The sequence below is a fragment of the Pecten maximus genome, chromosome 14 (genome assembly GCF_902652985.1).
Source record: "Pecten maximus chromosome 14, xPecMax1.1, whole genome shotgun sequence".
Classification (NCBI taxonomy): domain Eukaryota; kingdom Metazoa; phylum Mollusca; class Bivalvia; order Pectinida; family Pectinidae; genus Pecten; species Pecten maximus.
This window is the reverse complement of record NC_047028.1, coordinates 18,342,170-18,368,262: the sequence shown is the minus strand read 5'-3', so window position 1 is coordinate 18,368,262 and position 26,093 is coordinate 18,342,170. Positions and strand designations below refer to the sequence as shown.

The 26,093-nt window shown below is 34.0% G+C and overlaps 1 protein-coding gene across 7 annotated transcripts in view; it reads left to right on the top strand.

Moving 5' to 3' along the window:
- Positions 1–26,093, top strand: part of LOC117341922 (serine/threonine-protein kinase 25-like) — a 49,533-nt gene that overhangs the window by 3,375 nt on the left and 20,065 nt on the right. The window contains exons 2-13 of one of the 7 annotated variants that reach the window (XM_033903782.1): positions 8,763–9,002; positions 9,694–9,859; positions 10,423–10,580; positions 12,010–12,195; positions 13,239–13,384; positions 13,896–14,004; positions 15,088–15,213; positions 18,202–18,294; positions 21,323–21,403; positions 21,832–21,891; positions 24,749–24,844; positions 25,608–25,682. In XM_033903782.1, coding sequence (XP_033759673.1) covers positions 8,763–9,002; positions 9,694–9,859; positions 10,423–10,580; positions 12,010–12,195; positions 13,239–13,384; positions 13,896–14,004; positions 15,088–15,213; positions 18,202–18,294; positions 21,323–21,403; positions 21,832–21,891; positions 24,749–24,844; positions 25,608–25,682 — 1,536 coding nt within the window. Of the gene's footprint in view, positions 1–5,773; positions 5,956–8,762; positions 9,003–9,693; positions 9,860–10,422; positions 10,581–12,009; positions 12,196–13,238; positions 13,385–13,895; positions 14,005–15,087; positions 15,214–18,201; positions 18,295–21,322; positions 21,404–21,831; positions 21,892–24,748; positions 24,845–25,607; positions 25,683–26,093 lie in introns of those variants that run through there. The other 6 variants (XM_033903783.1, XM_033903785.1, XM_033903784.1 and 3 more) reach the window with 6 other exon arrangements.

The window sequence follows — 26,093 nt, the reverse complement described above, 5'->3', positions numbered from 1 at the left end:
GATATGAATTAACAAACTTATGTTCCGTATGTACTATGCAAGGTATGCTGTTTGAAATCTTGTACTATTTGGCAAGTGATAACAATAGTGATCTTGAGGATGCTGGAAAATGTGAATATGGATTATACATATATTTCAGTTGTAATTGTACTTGTGTAATTGTATAATATGATTGGCAGTTGAACAAAAATCAGTGTATATATAAATACATTGGATAAGATTTTACTACCATGTGCTATATTGCTTTTAACTTAAGGAAATCACATAAAAAGTATGTAGATTATATATTAGGTTAAATCAAGGATCAATAATTGGTGTCAAAATCAAGTATAGATAATTATCCAGTTACCAGATTTTTTAATCCTGAAGTAAATGCTATTCAAGTAAAATAATGATAATAGTCTCTTTGTCCAATGAATTTGGAGGAATGTGTGCCGGCCATGTGGAGGAAAGAAATCATCTAACTAGCTGTGCTTGTTGTGCACAACAGAAATATAATGAAGATTGTATTTTTAGATTTGGATAATGAAACTACACCCTTTATAGATAAAGTTTTAAAATCTGAGCGGATATGAAATATTCAGCTACAAGCTATACGTGTGACAGTAGTATGCATGATTCACTGTACAAGCCCACTTCCTGGTTTCTAGGGGTAAATGTACATTCACCAGTGTGTTGTAAATGTGACATAGCTGTCTATTACAGGCTTACAGTGTAGACATACCTGTATTTACTGTTACAAAACATGTGTATGGTGTACAGCCAATCCTAGGGTACTCTAAAATCACCTGACCAACCCTGAAAGTTAAAGATTATTCCGAATCTAGTTTGTCATTTAAAACAAACTACATGTAATGTTATTTTCTTCGTAACATGGTAATTTTAAGTTCTGATTATTTAGGAAATAACAATTGAACATTACTGGGGAAATGTTTTTTCTCATTATTCAACTTAGGAGTGTCAGAATAAAATCACAGATTTAGAATTCATTGCTGATTTTTGGAAAACACATCATGCAGTCCTTTTAATGGGAAATATTATTTTAATACATAGGTCATGAATTTTCCAACTATCAACAAATGTATAAGGAGAATGGGCCAAAGGTCAAGGTGATTTGAGTCGTAGTGCAACTCAATTCTGGACTGATCTTGTTGTCAAGGCCTTATTAGGATCATTTGTATTTGTTTTAGAATCAAATGTGTTTATGTGGTCAGTACCTCTTATGAGACATTATGTCATAGAGAGCATAGAACTCTTCAAAGTATTTGGGTTAACAGGTCAAAGGTCAAGGTCACTGCTATTATATTGTGGAATTAAAAAAGGTTCCTGTTGTATTGATGAGTGGTATGAGATAGCTGACAGGCCTGTACCATTCATTTCTGGTCGAGTTTAGTCCTGATTTTTAAGTCAGTTTACTCAAGGCCAATGTGGACTTGATTCCTCAGACATGATTATTTTCTGCTTTAAAGTGGAATTCCGCTTTATGAAAATTTTGATGTTCACTTCTGCCCCTTATAACCCCACTGGGGGAGGTCCCCAAGACCACTCTTTCAGTTTTTTTTACTATACGGTCGTTTCTGTTTGGAAGCGAAACAAATAAGGCAAGAAAAAATTAGAGGGAATTTGAAATTATGTAGTACTGGTTGTAGTATGTATGGTATATGTGAAAAAAAAGAAGCTATTAAAGCCTTGCTTAAAAACTGGAGGCAAGATGAAATTACTGTATTTGTCTTCAAATAAGCTCAATGATCCACTTGTGTAAAATTTTAGTTTTTTAGTTTGGAAAAGGCTTATTTGTGAACCACTTTTTAGCTTACTATTTTAAAACTGTTGATTGTGCAGACATGAAGACATGTTTTTTTGTTGGCAGGGGGTTTACTTATTTGGGGATAAATACGGTATTGAAATCATATACTGGTATTGTGTATGTATATTTAAAAAAACAGCTTAAGCCTTGCTTTAGAACTACTGTCCAATGCATTTGTGCTTGACGGAACTTTACAAGGTATTTCTGAATCAATTTAGATTTTATGTATCTAGTGAAGCTTGTGATGCAACTTTGTCCTGCGACTTCCTTTTTGTGCTAAATATTGATCCTTATCAGGCTAACGTGGTCAGTGTTGTTTAAAAAAATACATGATGTTTGTGTAAAGCTTATTGCACTGTTCTAGGGTTAGCCAGGTATGCACCCAGCAAACAATGGTATGAGGAAGTGGACACATATGTGTACATATAAATGACGCATTGCATTTGTATTTAATCCTTGAGCCAAAGGTTGTTTTGCACTGGGCTTGAATAAATTTTAAATTGAAGTTATATATAATTAGTTGTACAAAAAAAAAGAGAAAACACTGTCAGTTTAACACAATTGAAAAGAAAAATTTCATATCGTGAAAAAATATAAAAAATAAATCATTTTCAATTATCATTTTGTAGTATATTTAATTCATATCAATTTCAAACAATAATATGTGCATTTTAAATTTTTTATTGAATTTCTATACATGTGTATTGTATAATGTTTAAGTAGACCGATCTGTCACTAGAAGTACTTGGCAGAATATTGAATTTATTGTGAGTGATATCTCGTGTTTACTTAGAAGGGTGTGTCCTGTTAAACTTATGCTTATGAATGATAAGAGCAAGAACTGTCAATGACTTCATGCTGTATTTTATCTCTAAGATATTTGCCTGTAACATCTGTGTTTTACATACATTAGATAGACACAGTTAGGGTAATGTCAAAACATTGAATAATCTGTTGCAAAATTTTTAACTGACGGCTGTACCTGTTGTCAGATTTCAACCTGTTTACCCCTAACAAGCTGAAATGGAAGATCTAGACTTTCTCATTATTAATGCTTCTAGTCTAGTATAAGGATCAGTCTAATAATAATTAACAGGGGTAGGAGGTAATATATGGCATTATAAACACTTTTGTTATGGAAATTGGAGTTTATTTTTGTTGAAATAATTTGGTACAATAATAATAGGATATTCCTAGAGATAACATTTTAAAGCTATCATCTTCTTAAAACACTGTTCAAGGAAATCAAATCACTCTATAGACAAAGCCTAGTGTTAATCACAATACTAAGGGAACAGTACTCTCGTATATATACCGTATTTAACTATATGTAAGGCAGCTGGGAGCTCCTGTTTAGGACCAATGAAATAAACCTACTGATGGGTATGTACCTGGTCTATTAGAGTCTAATATAGCTACTATAGTATTGAACATTAATATATGTTTGAGCGTGTAATACTGGTGTTGATGGAATAAAATCTAGGCATGTCAGATCCAAATTACCATGTAAATATAACTCAGTAATTGCTGACTTATTGATGAGATTGATAGCTTATTATAGTTATAGCACGCTGAATCATAAAGTCACAGTACTGTAGTTACTGCATATGGTTTAGAGAATGGCATAGTTTTCTCTCCCAGCCCTTCCCAATTAATACCATGCATGACATTACTGTATCCACTGCACATTGTCTGCCAATACATTCCCAAACTGTAACCCACCCCCACCCCCGACCCCCTACTATGACGTGGCTGTATCAAACCGTAACCCCCCTCCCGCTCCTCCTACTATGACGTGGCTGTATCAAACTGTAACCCCCCTCCCCACCCCCCTACTATGACGTGGCTGTATCAAACTGTAACACCACCCTCCCCCCCCCTACTATGACGTGGCTGTATCAAACCGTAACCCCCCTCCCCACCCCCCTACTATGATGTGGCTGTATCAAACTGTAACACCACCCTCCCCCCCCCCCCTACTATGACGTGGCTGTATCAAACCGTAACCCCCCTCCCCACCCCCCTACTATGACGTGGCTGTATCAAACCGTAACCCCCCTCCCCACCCCCCCTACTATGACATGACTGTATCCACTGTGCACATTAATTGTCTACCAATACATTCCCAAACCTTAGCCCACCTCCCCATCCCCCTCACTATGACAATGGCTGTATCAAAATCTGTAACACCCCACCTCCCTCCTCCCCATTCCCCTACTATGACATGGCTACCACTGCACATTCTTATGTTGCACGGTGTTGATAAGTTGCATAATCCACAACACATACTTGCCACTTCACCCCCAACCCTTGCACCTATGCATTGGCTGTTTGCTGGGTTTATCACTCTATCGACTATCTTAGAGTGATTTTGAGACAGGACCTCCTTGTAGTAGGTGGTGGCTACCTCGCTGAAAACAAATGGGATGTCCATCATGTACTATTCTCAGTAGTCAGAGCAGTTGGTGTTGAATATATTGTTCAAGGACACAACCATGCATTAACAGCACAGGATAGTCTGATCTCGGCAGCCTGAAAAACATGAACCACCTTGATGGGTTCAAAAGCACACACCTTTAATTAACTTGCGGTCACTACACAACACAAGACAGACATAAGTAAATACAATGCACTATACACAGAATCTAGGACATGTGATTAATTTAATTTACTGCACAACAAACATTATATCAAAAAAGATGTATTGTATTCACTGTTCAGACTCCACAACACAGAAATGTGGATCATGTTTACTGCACAATAAGGTTTAAATAGGATAACAAAGTTATCAATGGTACTACAGTAATTAATAGCTGTACATGTCGAGTGATATCGCCTCAATACAGGCCGGATACATCAGGAGTCACCAGGCTGCATCAGATACATAGGCCTACTGGGAAACATGTTATATATATAGCCTGTATACTTTATATACAGTGGGTGCTTGTGTTACTCATTTTAAAATTTTCAACACTAGAAGAAAAAAACTTTTTTTTAACTTCAGGTTGTCATTTTAGTGTTATTTCTTGATGATGTTAAATTGTTGTATTGGGGTTTGGCATGGTTTGGGATCAGGGGAGGGTATATTAGGTTTATGTGGGAGCCTGCCCTCTTAAGATAATTTATAAGAGGGAGCTTGATATGCTTATAGAATGATTAAAATTGTCAAAAGGTTTTACAAATGTACAAAAAAAATTGTGTGACTACAATAAAAGATGTTACCTTACATTGTAACAGTTGACATGCACCAAGGATTTGTCCTGTCTGAACTTTTGGAAAAAAATGGGCAAATAATATCAGTAATTTGACAGTCTCCACAATCAATATGAAAATTTAATAAAACCCAAGAAATAATTAATGTTTTATTTAACATACACAAAACATAATCTTATAGAAGACTAAAAACCTTTGGCCAAATTTAATTATAAATGCAAATATTATCTTCAAAAAGATCATGTTTATATTATATTAACTACTACCGATTGGGAAAATTAGGGTAAAAATCTAGAAAATACAGGGCATTTTTTATATTGGGAATGAGGCCCAATAATGGACCTTACAGACACCTTATAATATGAGTTTTCTGACTACCTGTTTATGAAGCATTACATTTTACAATCTTGAACTCCTTCTCCTCTAATCCTACCTGTACAGCTCGCCCCACAGCTGTATATAAATAACAACCCAGACCCTTCAGACTATCTCTACTAGTCATTTGGGTAAAAAACTTCCGACTAGGTTTTTCACCTCTTGTTCTTATTGTATGGTGCAAGTCATGATTTACCCAATAACATAGCTATTACAAAGTAAGTGGCTGTTTACATAGCATGCACAGGCGATGTTTACATGTGGGGCGTGTGTATGGTTATAAATACACATCTCACTTTGTTCTGGTCACAGGTGACTTGACACCAGGGGGCTTCCTCAGTCACGAATATAGGACAAACCTGAATTGTTGAAAGGATGTAAGAATTGTTAGGTGGAGCGTGTTGTGTGACGTTCACTTTTGTCATTTAACGAAACTGGATAACAACATCGTGCTGGTTCACATTATTAGGTGTTAGTTTCCCAGAAACTATGTGGATATTGTTATTTGTGATGTTTTGATCAGTTTAGTGGGAATGATACTGGACATATCTCCTCCCTCTGTAAGTAAACTGGAGGTCGTATGTAAACACTAAACAGTGTGGAGATATACATTCAACCTTTAAATAATCTTTTATGTAATGTATAAGTAATTTAGACAGCTGTATCTGGTCACTTTATAGATGAATTTTTCAAGTTTATTTTATCACATTTAATATTATATATACCAATCAAATTTGGTTTTAATTAGTACATTTTATTCAATAGGGAAGAATTATGAAAAATACTGACAGGATTTATACATAAAAAATATGAGAAATAGCTTATATAGGCTATATATAGACTTCAGTGTATTATATTGTACAATGTAAGTCATGATAGTATTTGTTTGATGTGAGAGATAGTGTATATATATTAGCCAAACTCAACATCTACTTCATGTAAACGTTTATGTCAGTCCACAGTATACTATAGTATAATATATAAGTCATATATATATGACAGATGTTATTTTTTTATTAGAATGATAGTTTATGTAGATTAGCCAAACTCAACATCTACATCATGTTAAGGTTTGAACCTGATGTTTTGATTTCATGTGTTACCATGGCATTGACCACAAAATGTCCGGAGACAATGATAAGTCCACTTGAAGTAGCGGGTTGGAGTTGGTGCCTTTCATTATATAATTATCAGTACCAATACTTTAGTTGATCAATTGTAAAGTCAGCTTTGTGAGGAAAAAATAAAAATGAAGATAGGCTGGGTTTTGATCATGAGTCAGTAATAAACTTACTTCATATTTTTGACATCAATGGATTTAAGGAAAAACTCTTGGTAGAGGAACTTTCCATCAATTCTGTAATGCATGCTTTTCTATATTAAAATTTCAGTTAAGGAATATTGATTAGACCGGGACTTAGACATTCAAAAGTAAATCCAGTTCTGGGCTTTTAAAAGTAAAGTTCTCATCTTCACATGACTAAATCAGTAAATGCTCTATGGGCACGTACACTGAATCATACCAATATCCAAATGTTCATCTTTAATAAACATACAAGGCTTCAGCACAACTTCTTATTAGGTTTAAGAGGAAAATCTTACATGCCATAGCATTACATAGGAGTGACTAGTGCTGGATTTCCAGGATATTGAAAGGCTATTGATTTTAAAGTTTGCTTGACACATACTGTAGATTTAAAAACTCCCCAGGAGGTTTCACAGTTTTGTAACGCACTGTATTTGATTAAACGTGGCTCTTATCAGAGATGTAGCTTTTGTAGGCTGAGATATTTGTTTTAAGTAAAATAAACCACATGAACTACCAGTCTACCATCTTGTTTGTAAAAAATGTCTTGCTTAAATCCACATATCAAGTTAAGGTTGATTTCAGGGATAAAGAGCCAAGGATATCAAGTTGTTTTTTTTTTTTTTTTTTATTTAAGTTGTTTTTTAGATTGTTAACAATCGACAGGTATCATTTAATGAATTAGTGCCAAATTTAGACTACATGTATGTTTAATAAACAAATTACATGAATATAGGGTAACCCATGCTGGCCACAGCATAACATGTTACAATAGATACTATAAAATTTATTGTCTCCTAATTATATAATTGTTTTAAGTTAACACACTTGCAATCTTTAATCCTAAAATGTCATTTGAGACAATTTGCAGCAGTATTCTTCAATACAAAGAATGAAATCTGACTTAAGGTCATTATGTAGTATACTGTATTTATCAAAAGTCTGTGTCTACAAATAAGCCACCTTCTTCATATCTATAGAATAATTAATTTATATTAGTATTAAAAGCTTAATGTGATTTGAGAATAAATGATAAACTTGTTCACTGGGGCAGGGGGCTTATTGAGGATAAATAGTAAACTTGTTACAGGGGCAGGGGGCTTATTTGAGGATAAATACTAAACTTGTTACAGGGGCAGGGGGCTTATTGAGGATAAATAGTAAACTTGTTACAGGGGCAGGGGGCTTATTTGAGGATAAATACTAAACTTGTTACAGGGGCAGGGGGCTTATTGAGGATAAATAGTAAACTTGTTACAGGGGCAGGGGGCTTATTTGAGGATAAATACTAAACTTGTTACAGGGGCAGGGGGCTTATTGAGGATAAGTACTAAACTTGTTACAGGGGCAGGGGGCTTATTGAGGATGAATATGGTAGTTGTATTCAGACAGGTATGACTTCGGTTTAAAATCAAGATATCTTATTAGAATTCTGTCGATTTTTAAAACGAAAAATATTTGGTTGAAAACAAAGGCCCTATCCTTGAAAGGCTTATTTGGAGTTTTGAATTGCTGTGTATCACCATACCATGATCGGCCATTATATGAAGATACTATTCCTTAGTAGCTGTCACCGAGGGGATACTGACTCTGGTTGACAAACATGTAGAAAATCTTGGGTCTAATGTTAATGCTGTCTTACATTTAATACTCTGCCTGTTGCTCTGTTGTCTGTCTACTATAAGCCAGTATAAGGTTTATAACAATTCAACTAGCTATATGAAACAAGTCATAGAGTTTCATTCTTAGGAGGCTTTCTCTTAGGTAAAAAAACAACTTTTGATCATTTTTTTTTTCTGTAGAAATGTATCTTTCAGATTGAAGGTGGTGATCAATGGGACTTTTTTCTGTTCCTTTTTGATAATTAATTTGTTTTGTAAGAATTCAGGACAACATAGCATAAAGCATACAGGACTATGGATGGAGAACTTATAACTTTATATATGTAATTACATGTATAACTAACTCATTTGTGTTTAATTGGTGTAATTGGTGTTTGATAAGAAATAACCTGTAAGAGTTTGGTAATATTATTAATTGTTTTTTTTTTTTTGTTCACAGAGAAGTTCCGGGATGTCTATCGACCCGGAAACGCGCTTTACCAAGTTGGACAAAATAGGAAAAGGTTCATTCGGAGAAGTGTTCAAAGGAATTGATAATAAGTCGCAGCAAGTGGTTGCCATCAAGATTATAGACTTAGAAGAAGCTGAAGATGAAATAGAGGATATCCAACAAGAAATTATGGTCTTATCACAATGTGATAGCCCCTTTGTCACAAAATACTACGGGTCCTATCTCAAGGTTTGTTAATATGTTTGTCACAAAATACAACTTGTCCTATCTCAAGGTTTGTTAATGTGTTTGTCACAAAATACTACGGGTCCTATCTCAAGATTTGTTAATATGTTTGTCACAAAATACTACGGGTCCTATCTCAAGGTTTGTTGATCTGTTTATCACTATATACTGTCACTATGTACTGGTACTCTCTCTTGTTAGAAATTCTATATGGTTTCCAATATAGATATATGAACTTTGATTTGACATTTTCGTTTGAGATTTAAAAGGTGTTTTTCTTCACATCATATTCTTCAGAATTTATATACAGTCGTACTGTACATTATCATAGGCATAAGTATAACCCAGACAACTTCCATATGTACATGTACCTACAATCACCATCATAAAAATACTTGACAAACATGTAAAGATTTATTGTGACACTCATGATCAACAACTTCCGACTTGAAAGTTGTGAATTTATGAAGAAAAAGGGAAGAAAAATCTATTGGTACTCACAGATCAAATATATTTTCAAGGTAGCATTTCTTAATTTTACCAAGTAACTTGCATTCTGTAAATTAATTAAAAAAACCTTGAAGTCAGTAAAAACTCAGGAACTTACATAGCTTCATGCTGTGATTTTAAATAGGTGTAATAATTTATGCATTCAAAATCATAAAAAAATTTGTACTATTTTTTCCCATTACAGGGGAGTAAGTTATGGATCATTATGGAGTACTTGGGTGGGGGCTCAGCATTGGACCTGATGAAGGCTGGACCATTCTCAGAGTCAGACATCGCCATTATATTAAGAGAAATCCTCAAAGGACTAGAGTATCTACATTCCGAGAGGAAATTACACAGAGATATCAAAGGTAAGGACCAGTTTTAGCTGTGAAAAAAACACCAACACTGTATAGTTGATCAAAGTCTGAGCATTTTTTTGAGTCTGAACTTTCAATGGAGTTTGCTGAAAAATTTCAGACATATTGAAAAATTCTTGTGGTTAAACTAACCACTAATTCAAACTCACCAGAGGTTTACTGTAAATTGTTTTTGGTAAATGATATAAAATATATCAATTATTTTTTTTTTAAATTCTGATACAAGACTTGTTCCAATATGTTTGTTTCAAAATCAGATCTTCATATTTAATTGGAAGAACAATCATGAGAGTTCTTACACAATTCCTTAACCAAAGAAAAATTTCTAAATTTAAAATTTTCTAAAGGAAAGCATTACAGAATTTCAGTAAAAAAATATTAGTTTATGAACCTTACTTTAATTCTGTAAGGCTTTCCACGTTAAGGAATAATGTAAGGAACAATACATATTTTAGAGGCCTTACCTGAACTATTTTATATCTGAACAGATATTCCTGGAGAGTTTATAAGATTGAACATTGATGAATTTTACAATAACTGATTGTATTTTTCAGCTGCCAATGTGCTGTTATCAGAGAATGGAGATGTAAAATTAGCAGACTTTGGTGTGGCAGGACAGCTGACCGATACCATGGGCAAACGTAACACATTTGTAGGCACGCCGTTCTGGATGGCTCCAGAAGTGATAAAACAGTCAGCGTATGATACAAAGGTTATTTTATTTTATTTGAAAAAAAAAAAAATTGTATGACAGTAAAACCCTGCTAATTTGAACTCCAGGGGACCATATCAATAGCTCGAGGAATAAGAGGTTTTTCAATTATGAAAGGTTAATTTAGATCATAAGGTACTGAAATGATACACGTAATCTTAATGTAAAATGACTGTTTGTACAATATACAGTGTATCTAGTAGTACTGGTAAACCTCGCAGATAGTCATGATTAAAAATGATTGAAATACTGTAGTATTGAAAAGGAAGACATACAGAAGTTTGAAAGATTTAATTATCCTACTTAAATTTAAGCTGTATCCTTTATTTGCAAAAAAGGACATATGTCCGAAAATGCAATGGCTTACCTTTCTAAATATCCGCCATGCAGGTACATTCATTGAAATTGAACTCAAATTTATGGAATTTAAAAAAAAATGTGCGAAATGTTTTCTGACATACTGTAAAATAGAAATTAAAGTGATCAATGTTGTAAGCACTATTATAAGCCCCATCAGTATTAAATTTAACCATACACTTGCATGAAGAGCATAATCCTGTTTTACCTTCGCTTAATATTGCCATTTTGTAATTTGGTTTTACACCTAAGTTACTGTTACTTCTGTTTGTTTCATGTCAACAGACAATACAGACGTATTAGAAATTTGGCCATAAATTAACAATTATAATTGGCAATTTAATAAACATATCTCAAACTAGGCAGCATAGGTATGTCATCAAGGGACCATTTATCTGGTAATTATCTGCTGTCTTGACCCGACACCTGTATAAACATGTGTGATTGGTCGTGGTACCTTGAGGTCCTCCACAGCCATATCGTGTGTGTGACATTGGTAAAAATTGTCGGGTAGGTACCTGTGCGACGAATAGGAAAGATTAATACTATGAATATGAAGGAAGGGGGATGAAAAATAGTTTGAGGAATGCAGGGTATTCGACAAATAGTGGTTTGAGTTATCCCAGGTTCATTTTCAAAGAATATATAAGGCAGCGGTTGAGACCAAGAAAATGGTTCGACAAATAGGAGGTATTCGAAGAATGTGGGTTCTAGTTAGTTGGGTTTTACTGTATCTTTTAAATGTTTTTTTTTGTGACTTAGTATAATATCCGTGCATTTTAACTATATTAAACAGTGATATATGTTATTTAGATATTTGAGTATTCCATAAAAATAACTCATAACCTCTGAATCAAAAGTGGAGGTTGAGTGAAAGCTAATACCAGACCAATAGCATTAAATTCCTTGTTGTTTTTTACTGGGTGGAAATTATCATGTGTGGGCTTATTGCTAGGCGTGGGTGCCATATGTGATAAAAAAATGTTAGATATGAAAGCAAAATTCTTATTAATTTTGGTAGTATCACAATAACTGTTTCATGCCTTGTAAACCTGATTTTTTCTTTCGACAGGCTGATATATGGAGCTTGGGCATAACTGCCATTGAATTAGCCAAGGGCGAACCCCCCAACTCGGAGCTTCACCCGATGAGAGTGCTATTCCTTATACCTAAAAATAATCCCCCTCAACTGACGGGAAACTACAGTAAAAGTTGCAAAGAATTTGTAGAACAGTGTCTGAATAAAGATCCCAATAATGTGAGTATGCAGCGAGGTTGAATTAAGATCCCAATATTGAGATAGTGCAGTAAGGTTGAATTAAGATCCCAATATTGAGATAGTGCAGTGAGGTTGAATTAAGATCCCAATATTGAGATAGTGCAGTGAGGTTGAATTAAGATCCCAATATTGAGATAGTGCAGTGAGGTTGAATTAAGATCCCAATATTGAGATAGTGCAGTAAGGTTGAATGAAGATCCCAATAATGTAAGAGTGCAGTAAGGTTGAATATAACGATTTCAATAATGTGAAGTAATATTGAACGGTGAACAAAGATCCCAATATTGATAGTGCAGTAAGGTTGAACAAAGATCCCAATATTGTGAGAATGCAGATAGCTTCATGTTGGAAAAATGTTCTTTTTGTTCATTCCTGATGCAAGTTATATTGAAGTGTAAATAGTCTTTGTTTCTTATGTTTGTATGCATGGTGTTTAAACAAAAAAGCATTGTTTTGATGTGATGTTATATCAAATAATATACATTATATACATTCATTAGAGGTCTAGGAGTGATGTTATGGCAAAATTATGTAGGAAAAATTTGCGATTTATTTGCATTTTGCCATCTTGTGGACTTAACTTTTTTAGCACCAAAATCCACTTTAAAATTTTTGGGATCAGTTTTTGGAAAGCTTGTAAATCCAAAAGTACACGCCTCACACCCTTCTTATTTAATGAATATCAAAAATGTGCAGTGGCCAAGATATCAAATTTTATAGTGGTGGTAAGAAAGACATGTAATAATGTATATTACTGATGACAATATAAGTTTATGAAGGGTTTGAATGTATCCAGGATATATTTTTTGTTTCTTAGAATGCTAGATGTAAAATTTGATACTTATTGCATTATAATTGTATTAAAAAAACTTGATAAACATTGTAACGGAAAGATATTGGACAATACTTAGAGATGAAAGTGTTATCCATTCTTTTTATTACATTTAAATTACGCAACAATATTACGAAACCAAAGGATGGTTAAATAATGTGTGTTATAAACCTGTCATTATGATTCACAGAGACCACAAGCAAAAGAATTATTACGACATCCATTTATCCGACGAGCAAGAAAAACGACATATCTAACAGACCTTATTGACCGATATAAACGGTGGAAGATGGAAAAAGGAAACGATGTCGACAGTGACGACAGCGATAGTGAAGGGTTTGTATATGTAACAGACAACATTATGAATTATATTTATTTCACTGCCTTCCTAGAGATTAGACCTTGAACCTCTCACTAGTCTTACGCTCATCCGATCAAGCTAAAGAGAAATCTCTCTAGAAGAGCGGCATATTGTAGCTAGTATTTATCAGGGTCACATAATCTGATTGTTGAAGTTTTCATATTGTATGAGAGGTCTGAGAACTAAACCTATATATATATATATATATAATAATTAAAGTTTAAAGGGCTTTGAACATGAAAGATTTATGCTTATATCAAATAACTGATGTCCTATAAAAACAATACATGCAATGATTCTCATTGTGTAGTGTACTGGGTTGTTTTTATTTGTGACTTTGATGTAAACAATAACACATCTACATTTTTTATGTCCTGACATATTTGATTTAAAAATAGACAAACCCAAACAGTTTGTGTGCATGAAATAGAGTAATGATTAGAGTAACCTCCCCTAATAACATGGATTTTTGTCTTACTTTCACAGAGAGATAGATGAGAATGATATGCAGGTTGATTGGATCATGACAATGAAGGAAGCTGATGTGGTCAAGCAGCAGCTGATGGCCAATATTAATGGTCAAGATAAGGGACAGGTAAGACAGTGGTCACCATGACCTGGTCAGCATGAATGTAGGGAGTGTATTACTGCATGACCATTATATATTGGTTGTGGAAGCTAATTGGATAATGTCTGGGTTGATGGGATACAGCCATGATAGCTAAGCTGGTTCAGTGTGGTTAGAAAAATTAATACTATCTAGATGGAACATTTTATAGGAAATAGTTTTAAAATATGAGATTTTATAAAAGTATTTCTTAAAATTTATTTCATTTTATAATAGCATATTTTACTGAATATGAAGAAAAGGATTTTTCCTCATATTTTTTAAAGAAGGATATACATAGTGTATGATTTAAACTTAAATGTCTTTTTCATAGAAATTTGTTTTCTTCTCATTTTAATGCGATCTATAACAAGAATTAATATTTGTTTTGTGCAATCTACAATAAAAAGTTTTAAAGTAAAAAAAAGAACCCAGAAAATGATAGTTATTAAATGATGTCTGTACAGAATACTGTAAATGTTTATATTTAAGCAGTTATCTTAATTTAGCGCTTTATGCGCTGGAAACATTACGCTAAATTATTATTGTGCTAATTGCACTTTCTATATCCTGTTTTTATATGAAAATAGTTTTGGCGTGCCAATTCATCAATACGCTAAACTGTTAAAATTAGGTAATGCACTAAAATTTGAGTTCACCGAATAAAGTATGTTTAAAATATCTTAAACTTCATATATAGCATGTATGGTTACTAAAACTGGAATGTATCGTTATAGTACAAGTTATATTTAGGCCTGTTATGCTTGTCAACACAGTGGAAGTTTGTGCTGTAGCTTGAGTTTTATTTCAGGGAAACTTTTTACTCTGAATCTTTGTTTTAGTTATATATTAAAAACAAAAATTAATCAAATTCAACTTTGGTATTCCCTTCTAGAGTTGGATTTGATTCTAAAAAATGTTTGGTTTGACATTTACAGTTCTTTCTCAAAATTTTGTTCATGGAATTAATTTAGAACAAAATGCCAATTGTAACATTATGCATGTTAGAAAAAATGGCTTTAATTACCTGTGAGCTGAGCTGTAGATTTTTGTGCATGTTGTTTTGTCCAGGGTAAAATGTACCCTAGCTCAGGATCGGTCCTCACTAAAGTGGGCCAAGATCTGATACGGAGCGCCACGCCGCCCCTAGACATCCCCGTGGAGGAGGCGGCGGCAGACTATCCCATTGACGACGATGTAAGTCTGGGCGTGCTGTGGTTGGCTGAACTCTCTGCCTCTGTCTTGTGCTGTTTGCTGGTTTATCATTCGATGGGCCATACATGACATGCTTTTGAGTGGGAAGCTTGTACTGTCGTAGTGAAGAGACGTTGTCTTTTTGTGTGTATTCATAATAGATATAATTTTTTTTTTTTATTATTCATATTGCACATATTTATATTAATGCACATGTGCTTACTTATTTGGGTTTATATTGAGCATATAGTAGTATACTTTCATGTATTTATGAACTCTTTACACCAAGTTGTTCTATGTTCAACTAATCCATTCCCCCACCCCCAACCACATCCCCACCCCCAGCATTTCAGGGTAGGATAAAGGGGACTGTTATATATGGTGAAGTTGGAAAATACAAATCATGGTGGTCAGACATTTCTTTGTGCAACTTGACATTTAAGTTGCTGAATTAAGTTACTAAAGTAATATCATATAATAACATCATATATTGGTACTTACACAAGTAAGATATTCAACAGTAAAACCCTGAAGTGACCTCTTGACCTCTAATTTGTTCCCTCTTTCCTGTGATCATATACCAGACTTTCTGTTCAGTGTTCATGGTTTTCACAGATATTTTTCATTATTTTGAAATTTTCATGGTTTTTAGATTTCTCTTTGTATCCCTTAAACTGTGGTATTTTTAATTTTGTTCCCAACTGTACTTGGTGGATTTTTGAGGTATTGTGTGTGTTTAAGGACCTGCACTTGTAAATACTCGTCTGTCTTGTCAGTCGTGGCTGTACAGAAATGGTCCGATACATGAGGAAGTCTCATTGGGTGTTAGGACTCTGATCAAATGTTTACAACAACATGGTTATCTGTTACTGTGTCGGGTACTATCTTTATCATGATGATGGGCTCACCTTACCTGTGTAAAGTGTTTTACCGTATTGGCTTGTAATGTACATTTAAAACTATGTCTTGAAATTCAATCTAGCAATCAATCTAAACATACCGTTAAATTTGTATTTTGCCGAATTTCTTTCACACAGATTTAGCTTTTTTTCCCCATCACCTATTTATCATGATATAAAACCTTGTTTTTTTTTTGAAGATTTGATAATACTGAGTTTGCGCAATATCTGTAAATCTTTTCTAGACAAAATTATCATACAAAGGAGCTACCGCTTTTTCACTATGCAGCAGCAACATTTTAACAATAGTAAACTAACTAACAGTACATTTGTGTCTATTTGTTACTGTACCTATCTATTTACTGGTATTAATTATGACATTGGTAGTTGTAATGCAAATGGAAATTAAGATACAATTCCATCATATCTTAAATTCCACATTTTGTTTTATACAGCATATGACACTTGTACTTTATCAAACAGTGATTTATATCACGGACACAGGCTTTATGACATATTTGGGTATAAGCTGTGGAAAGGTATCTTCACATTTTCACCAATTATATGCCAGATATGTCAGAAACTCTATATAATTTGCGAACAGAAGAAAAAAAAAACCCACTTCATCGTTTTATCACCAATTCATGAATGAGACTTTCTGCTTTGAGCATGAAAAATAACACTTCACAAAATCAACTTTTACACAGTACAGTGTATATACATGTAGTATAAGATATGTTTACATTAACACTTTATGCTTTCGGCATGAAAATAACAACCCACAAAAGCAACTGTTATGCAGTATATAGTATAGAACATGTAACACTTTCTGCTGTAAGCATGAAAATAATGCCTCAAAAATTTATATGTATGTAACTTGCTGAAATTTCATCATCTGTTAGGATGTTTAGATCTCTGCTAAAGCATCACAATGACATTGGTTTGTTTTTGTCTGATAGTAATCTATGTGTTGTTTGTATGTTTACATGCTACATTTCACGATTATTTGTTATTAGTATTGATTTGTATACTTCCCTGGTATTTCATGTGTAAAAAATTGTTTATGAAGTAACATGTGCCAGTCTAGTATTTTAAGAAAGGTGAAACAAATAAACGCTTTTCCTCATTCAGAAAAGAATTCTTACAACTTGTTTCTGAATAAGAAGTTAAATTTCTTAACATCTTAACAGAATCTTGGAATCAAGCTTCCAGATTCATTAGATCCAGAGAGTAGATTGATAATATTTAGGGGATCAGTTTGGGCGGGAGACACCTCTGAACATTTTAATATCCTCAATAAAGAAGTGCAAATAAGAGTTTCTATCGTACAAGACTAACAGTCTTCCTCAATAAACATGGCTGCTATGTGTGATAAGTGGATTTTTCTCATTCTTTTCCAAATGTATAAAACGACCGGTCACACTTTTTCCAAAGCTAGGACACACTGCCCAACTTAGATTTTCACAAAGCTATTGGCCAATGCCTAGTGTCAAAATATGTTATTTTATTGTATTGCTGTGTGTGAAATTTTACATCTCCCATTAATGCTATATTCAGATAACTGCATTGTATGACTGTTTCACATGTGAGGAACTGTAAATTTACAAAGTTGATTTTGAAAAATGGTGGTATTTTAAAAGTGTTCCTTTTACAGTTTTCAGTTACAATATACAAAAAAAATGTACTAATAATCTAACTACTTTTAAGGATTCTTGCTATTTTAAGTATGGTAACATGAGGGGCCTATTTCAACATCTGATGTCATTCATAGTTTCTTCAAATGATGTAGAACTGTATGGCAGCATTTGGTTTTTAACATGTTTCGAGCCGTACCCATCTTAGAATGTTTAGTAAAATCATTTTTGTATCTTGTATGATGTGTTGGTTTTAGAAGAAAGATCATGATCTTCGCTATTAACTTATGCATGAATTTGTATGAATGATTAAACTTTTGTAACACAACTGATGGAAAGAGTTGGAAATCTTGAATGCTAAAAATGTAAAAACTGTTTTAACATTGAGTGTATACTAGAAATCCAACTGGCTGGCTCTGCATGTGGTTTAACAGCTAAATGCATGTTGTCTTACGTAGAACATGATACAACCCCCTCCAGTATCGTCAGCTGTGACATCAGGGAAGCGACCCGCCCCTCCGGCCCCGCCCGGTGGGGGGCAGGACGACTCCGTAAGTTGAGTGGATGTAACGTTGTACCAACACTATATATATGTAGAACGGTGTTGTAATGTAGTCGTAGACTTTTTTATCCGTGTGTTTTGTGTTTTAATTCTAACCAAAAAAGGGCCAAGTTGATTGATGTGTTTCAGGTATTGTTTATGCATACATTGTTTTGCTGATTAGTAAAACCTCATTAATTTACCGTATTTATCCATTGATAAGCCCATGCCTAGCAATAAGCCCATCCATATACACTGCTGTTCAGTAGAATTTCCAATGAATGCTGTACTATTATTCTCTAAAGGCTCACCTCCTGACTTTGAGTGTTGTCTACCTCGGGTTATTGCTGGATAAATATTATAAAATATATGAGTTTTGATGATGTAAACAGCGTAATAGCCCAAAATAATAATCCTGATTGAATAAAGCAATTTTATCTTCATATTTGGTCTTCTTACGACAAGAAAACTTTAATTCCATGATGAATTACAAACAGCGATTCTACGTAACTTTGCTTCAGTTTTATCAAGGTGTCGGATCATGTTATCCTTTAATAACAAATCTAAAAATTGAAATGTGCTATTTCCCACTGTCAGACCCATTTCGTTATGTGATTATACCAGTCCTGTTTAGAGACTATCATATCAGTTATATTACTGTAATAGGAAGGAGTAATGAAAAATACCTTTTCCACGCTGGGCCTCAAACTAGCAATGCTGTCTGAGACACATCTTTATAATTTGGTCTTGTGTGATTTTCCATAGCAAGAAACAATTGTGTGTGGCATGTATATATAATACTTTGTAGATCAATGTAATCCTGATTTTCTGTCTCCCTAGATGTTTTCTAGCATACCAATATTGGAACTGTCTATTCCTTTCATTGTTTTTAGAAACACTTTATTATTCACTTTCATCCTATTTTTTGTCCATTCATTAATTCCCAAAACTGATGTTAGTCAACTAGCTGGTTTTTACTGCTTGAAATTTCCTTTAACAGCTTGATTATAATGAAATTTTACATTGGTATTGTTGAGCTTGTGTAGATATGCTATCCTTTTTTTATCTGACATCAAAGATGGCCACTCTGGCCTTTGATTGGTCCTTTCTTTGTCTGACATCAAAGATGGCCACTGTTAGCTTTGATTGGTCCTTTCTTTGTCTGACATCAAAGATGGCCACTGTAGCCTTTGATTGGTCCTTTCTTTGTCTGACATCAAAGATGGCCACTCTGGCCTTTGATTGGTCCTTTCTTTGTCTGACATCAAAGATGGCCACTGTTAGCTTTGATTGGTCCTTTCTTTGTCTGACATCAAAGATGGCCACTGTTAGCTTTGATTGGTCCTTTCTTTGTCTGACATCAAAGATGGCCACTGTAGCCTTTGATTGGTCCTGATATTTGTCGGACATCAAAGATGGCCACTGTTGCCTTTGATTGGTTCTGATAATTGTGGGACATCAAAGATGGCCACTGTTAGCTTTGATTGGTCCCTTCTTTGTTTGACATCAAAGATGGCCACTATTGCCTTTGATTGGTTCTGATAATTGTGTGACATCAAAGATGGCCACTGTTAGCTTTGATTGGTCCTTTCTTTGTCTGACATCAAAGATGGCCACTGTTAGCTTTGATTGGTCCTTTCTTTGTCTGACATCAAAGATGGCCACTGTAGCCTTTGATTGGTCCTGATATTTGTCGGACATCAAACATGGCCACTGTTGCCTTTGATTGGTTCTGATAATTGTGGGACATCAAAGATGGCCACTGTTAGCTTTGATTGGTCCCTTCTTTGTTTGACATCAAAGATGGCCACTATTGCCTTTGATTGGTTCTGATAATTGTGTGACATCAAAGATGGCCACTGTTAGCTTTGATTGTTCCTTTCTTTGTCTGACATCAAATATGGCCCCTTTGATTGGTTCTGATGTTTAGACCCTACATGGCCCAAGAACTATTGGGCCTTCCGTTTTATACCAACTGTTCATTTTAATGGGAGGCATGCCTCACATTATAGCATTAGCTGTATTGGTTTTCTTTGCGGAACAAATTGTTTGGTACCTCCAGCGGCTTTCTCCGTAATCACGACCGACAACTTGTACATATCAGCACAATACACAACACATTTATCTTTTAGCGTTACACATATTTGTTATGGATTTTGGTTTTGACAGATGAATTTCAGAAGGTACGTCATCGCTCTATTTGGCTGTCTTTGTTGATAGTGTATGACTGAACATCAAATGACGCTAGTTTAATGTAGCCAAGATATTCAGTTGATACAAATTTACCAGTTTTAATGTTAATGAAATTGTAGCTTCTGCAATGACATTGTAAAAACTAAATAATTCTGAGAATTAAACAAAATATGTAAAAGTTTGACAATTCACTTAAGAAATAATTTAAGTTTAAGCCCTGTTAAAACAATAAATATTTCATCAAGGTCTTTTAGAATTGTAGAATTGACATGAAATGTAATAAATTTTAAGTAAAATTGGACTTTCAAGAAAGTTATGTTTTCATTTTACCCAGAGCACTTATGTATTCTCATTAATATCTTGGTATGGATCACCTAATATTATGTGGTTTTAAAGAATTGTTCCTTTTGTTCACAACAATGTCACACTTTGTTGTACAAAAAACAATGATGGGATTCACCCAGGTCTTAATCAATTGATGCTGGAAATAAATATTTAAAAAAAAAAGAAGGAAAGTCTTAATGCTGGTCCTGAGGGCAGCATTTATATGTTATCATTGAGATTATATAATAACTTGAAGATCTGAATTGAACATCATTTAATATTTAATTTTTCAGTTGATTCAGGTATGCTTTGTCACATGATAACCAAGAACATCAAATGATAATTTTTCAAATTTTACTTTTCATAACGTGTCAAACTGCAGACAAAGAATAGAACATGTCTCTAGAATAAAATAAATATGATCAATAATTTGATAAGACATTATTTAAATGGGTTGTGGTTGGACAGTGAATTTGACACCTGATCAGTTGATGGTGTTTCTGTATGTTCCTGTTGTGTAGACTCGGCATTCTAACTATGAGAAACGGCCTGCCCCTGCACCTCCTGATAACAGGACCGCAGTAAATGCCTCACATGATGATGTAAGTTTCAAACCAATGAAACAAAGTTGTTTTTTTTACCACTGATATGGTTTTGCTTGAATTTTCACAGATACAAAAAAAATGTATTTGATTACTTATTACTGTTGTAACTTAGCAATCTGCCAATGAATTAGAGATAGCTTTTATGTAAGCTTACTTTTTCACATTTTACCATAAATGTTTCATTACTAAAACAAATAGAATTGTGAAATCAGTTCTAAAAATTATCTTTGATGCTAAAAAAATTCTCCTTGAGAGAAAAAAATGTGATAAATCTATTTGAATATTGTGAGAGAATAATTTGTGATAAATTGATATATCTTTACTCTTCAAATTTCGTGAGATAAGAAATTGGGCTAAATTGATATCCTTTTAGTTTGATCTATTCTTGTGAGCTGTTGAGTTGTACTTTACAACATCTCCAACAGGTTATTGTAAACAATGGAAGTAAAATCCCAGCCCCTGCCAGCAGAGGGACTGAAGAATCTGTAAGTGGCTTTGCTGTGGACTTTATACAGAAAATAACCCAGTGTTACGTGAATATAAGAATTGTTTATGCATTTTCCACTGACACCACTTCATTAATATATCACATGGCTTGTATTCAGGCATTCTAACAAAGCCATCAATTGATGTTTAATCAGTTAATTTTGTGACATGGTTTGCTTTCTTTCATTTGACCAGCAAATTTAGTTTTGCTTTTAGATGTATGCATATTAAAATTGTCCAGTCTTCTATCTGAAATTTAGAGTTTATTTTATAAAACATGGTCTGAAGAAATGTATTCAACAAGTTATATAATTTATAAAATCTCATCAAGTCGGTTACAAATAAACCGGTCGATTTGATATAAATTATTTCCAACGTCATAAGTTTGAGATTTTGTTTCTCTCATTTAGCCAGATTATCATATAAAGACATTTTTATGTCACACTGTAATTCACATTATATTGAGAAAAGAAAAACGATGATGATGCAAAATAGATATACTCACCAAACATGGTGTACTTAAACAGTGGAACTGATAGTAAGAGTGTCACCAAACATGGTGTACTTAAACAGTGGAACTGATAGCAAGAGTGGGAGAAATATAAAAAGAAGAAATTTGATTAAATAATTATGTCATTAACATATTTAATGTCTGGGGGGTTTTTTGCGGGAGGAATTTATGTCCAAAATGTTTGATAATTATGTAGTTGTAATTTTTTATGCCTACTGTTTTTGCTAAAACTAATTCTCTTTGTATTATAATTGCCTTCCCTAAAAAGATGTTTCTTGTTTCCTGTGAGTTGGAACAGTTTGTAGTTACTGTCCGACATCAGGCTCTTCATTCACTGTTAAGAAAGTAAAACAAATGATCTGTATCACAGAAACAATGACAATGATACTGTTATGAAAGTTCTAGTAATATTGGAAAGAAAATATACATTTAGTATAGGAATGGTTTTTCAAAACTTAAACTGTTTCCCTCACATAGTATTGTGCTAAGCTATTGAATTCCATTGCATTAATCAATAAAACATCTAACTGATAACTATGGAATGGAATTTGGGGAAAGGTTAAATCATTATACCAAATCCCTGTGTTATACTGTAGTACAGGTATACCAATAAAATGTTCTTACTGTAGTTGTGAAGTGGATTTGAAATCCCTATCAAGAGACATTGGTTTCATCCTCGACTTGTTACTGTGTCGGTGATCATCCTCGACTTGTTACTGTGTCGGTGATCATCCTCGACTTGTTACTGTGTCGGTGATCATCCTCGACTTGTTACTGTGTTGGTGATCATCCTCGACTTGTTACTGTGTTGGTGATCATCCTCGACTTGTTACTGTGTTGGTGATCATCCTCGACTTGTTACTGTGTTGGTGATCATCCTCGACTTGTTACTGTGTTGGTGATTTGTAATATTGTTAAGATTCTTATTAAACTATTGTGTACTGTATTATTTCTGTACTCGTGTTTTTGTACCATACTTTAACATACTTGTACACAAGATACTCTGTAATGGATGTTTGTGTGCTACTATTAGTATATTTTTACCCTGTGTATACCTTATTATGAAATATCTGCATGTTTTTATGAAATATCTGCATGACTCTTTATATTGTTTAATGTGTGAGCAATATTTTTTCTTGTTTCTGATTTGACCTCAGAAAATATCAGGGAATTTTCTTTTCAAAGAAAAAAAATTTATGTTGCATGTTTTATTTCAGTTCTTTGTGTTTTCAGGTGATATGTAAAAATAAAATTGCTTCCTTTTCTCACTTTACTACATGTAATCATGCACCCAATAGCCTTGTAATTGTGTATAGAGTATTCCAGATAAAGAATATTGGGGAGGGAGAAAAGGGTATCCCTATTACTGATCATAAGGCCTTTCCTATTATATCCTATTTGCTGTACTTGATGCATTTTAATAGCTAGAGTTGTCTTTCTTGCATTGAAATCTTTTGCCGTATTCTGCTGTGCATTTGCTAATTAACTTCAATATAGGTCACTGGTTACTGCAAACATCACTTTAAGATGAAATCGAAATTTTAATTGAAAAATACTCCACTAATCAAAATCTCAAAAGTGCGGAGGTAATTTTTGTCTCAACTGTGATGAAAATCACATAAACAAGACTTGGTGTGTAGTTGTTAGGCCATATTTGTACAACATCATGCAGATTTATGGTCTAGTGACTATAAAACTAGGGAAACCAGACTTTCAATAAATTTGCATTTAGTGAAGTTTCTCGGGAAACACCAGTGTCATTCCAAACAATTTGGAACACTGTTGCATTGTGGTATCTCGATCCACAATTTGAATATTTTGGCATTAAAATTTCATATTTTGAGAATTTTAAATTAGATCTTATGATAGATTTTCAATTTCAATAAATGATCAACTCTTTTAACAGTAAAAGAATCTTAAGTGAATTTTGAGAATTGCTGATTAAATGTACCGTTCTGACAAAGACAGGGAAGACTTACAATGTTGTTCATTTTGATATATAATTCAAAATGAAAGAGGACATTGATAAAGCGTCATTGTTGTTATGGCTATTGTTTAATGGTTATATTATAAACTTTCTTTTGAAACAATTTGGTGGATTAATCTGTAGCAATACAGTGACCTATCATTTATATCTGACAACTTGCATTATACTGTGCTAAAGTGTTGCTATGTTACTTTGATGTGTTGCTATGTTTACACAGAAGGGTTGCTATGATCCTTCATTGGGTTGCTATGATCCTTTAATTTGTTGCTATGGTTACTCTGATTGGTTGCTATGAACCATTGATATGCACAATCATCCTCATCTCTCTGCATGACTATGTATCGTGTTGTTCTTTCAGAATGTAATGCACGCAGGAAATCTACGAGGGAAAAATATGGGGAGTGATCCAGATTTTACTCGAGATCGCCCAAATTCTTCTCATATGCACGCATCTGTAAGTTTGGTCCATCTGCCTTCCACCCTTTATCTAACCATGTTTATATTCTTCTTACAAAGAGGAAGAAATCACATTCAAATTTAAATGGAGTCATTCTCTTTATTGCCTTTTTGTATAAATTTATATTTTATCCAGAAAATAGCTTGAGAGTCACAGTCACAGTAACTTTTTCAACACAAAAATCACATATATACTTTATGGAACACTTTTTTTAATTCAAATGAATTTATATATTGTTTGCACATGCATGGTCCAAGAGTCCTTATTAGTACAATTCGTACCCACTTATCTCACAAAAATATTCATACACTGTAGCTATAACAGTGTCGGTGTCCTACATGTTCAGAGTGATGACCGAGAATGTAGATACTGCCCTGTAGTTCCACAAATCATGATGGTTATTGCTTGCTGCACGAAATAGAATTTAGTTTTCTCTTGTCTATATCCTTTTCTCCTTGTTTCTAGAATCATTAATGTACCTGTTGACATGTCCTAGTTCTGTTTGTTAGGTAGTCGGTGGTTCCATTTCTGGTGCATGTCACTGTAGAGAATTGACAGGATTTTGGGGGGAAATTTCTCAAATAAAACAATAAATTGCGGGAAAATGGACCTTGATGTTTTTACTGAGAAATTTTTCATTAATTATTAATGACCGTATAGAATGTAACTACATCAAAAGGACTGTTGGTGTCGCGAGGTGCCTAACACAAACCTCATATAGACAGGTATTTTATACCCAGACTTGCTCTGTCTTGTTTAGCCAGTACATAAGGGACCCATCATACATAGCCGGGCGGAGTCAGCCCCGGCCCTAAACACTGACCGGAGGGAACCTGTAAGTTTATTGATCAGCTCTTTCGTATTTATGGAGTTCGAGCTCGCCATCCCAGCAAATCGCACAAGACTGACTCAGAATCTTAAGTGAAGACATTGTTCACATTCATGAATCATTTAATCCTCATTTCTTAACAGAGACCTTTCTGCAAAAATTGAAAGGCTTAACACATGTAGTTGCAAAATGCCTCGTGAAAAGTGGAAATTTATGACAATCCCTGAATGGTATTCTTTAATCTAATTTTAAATTAAAAAGAAAAAGAGGAAGAAAGAATATATGCATTTATAACACTTTGTCTACACTTGGTTGATTTGAGTCAGTCTGAAAAGAGAGTTAGGATGAAGAGGGTTGACATGTTGCTGCACTCTGTTAAATTGATAGCAAGAATAGAGGGGTGGGGGGGGGGGGGGG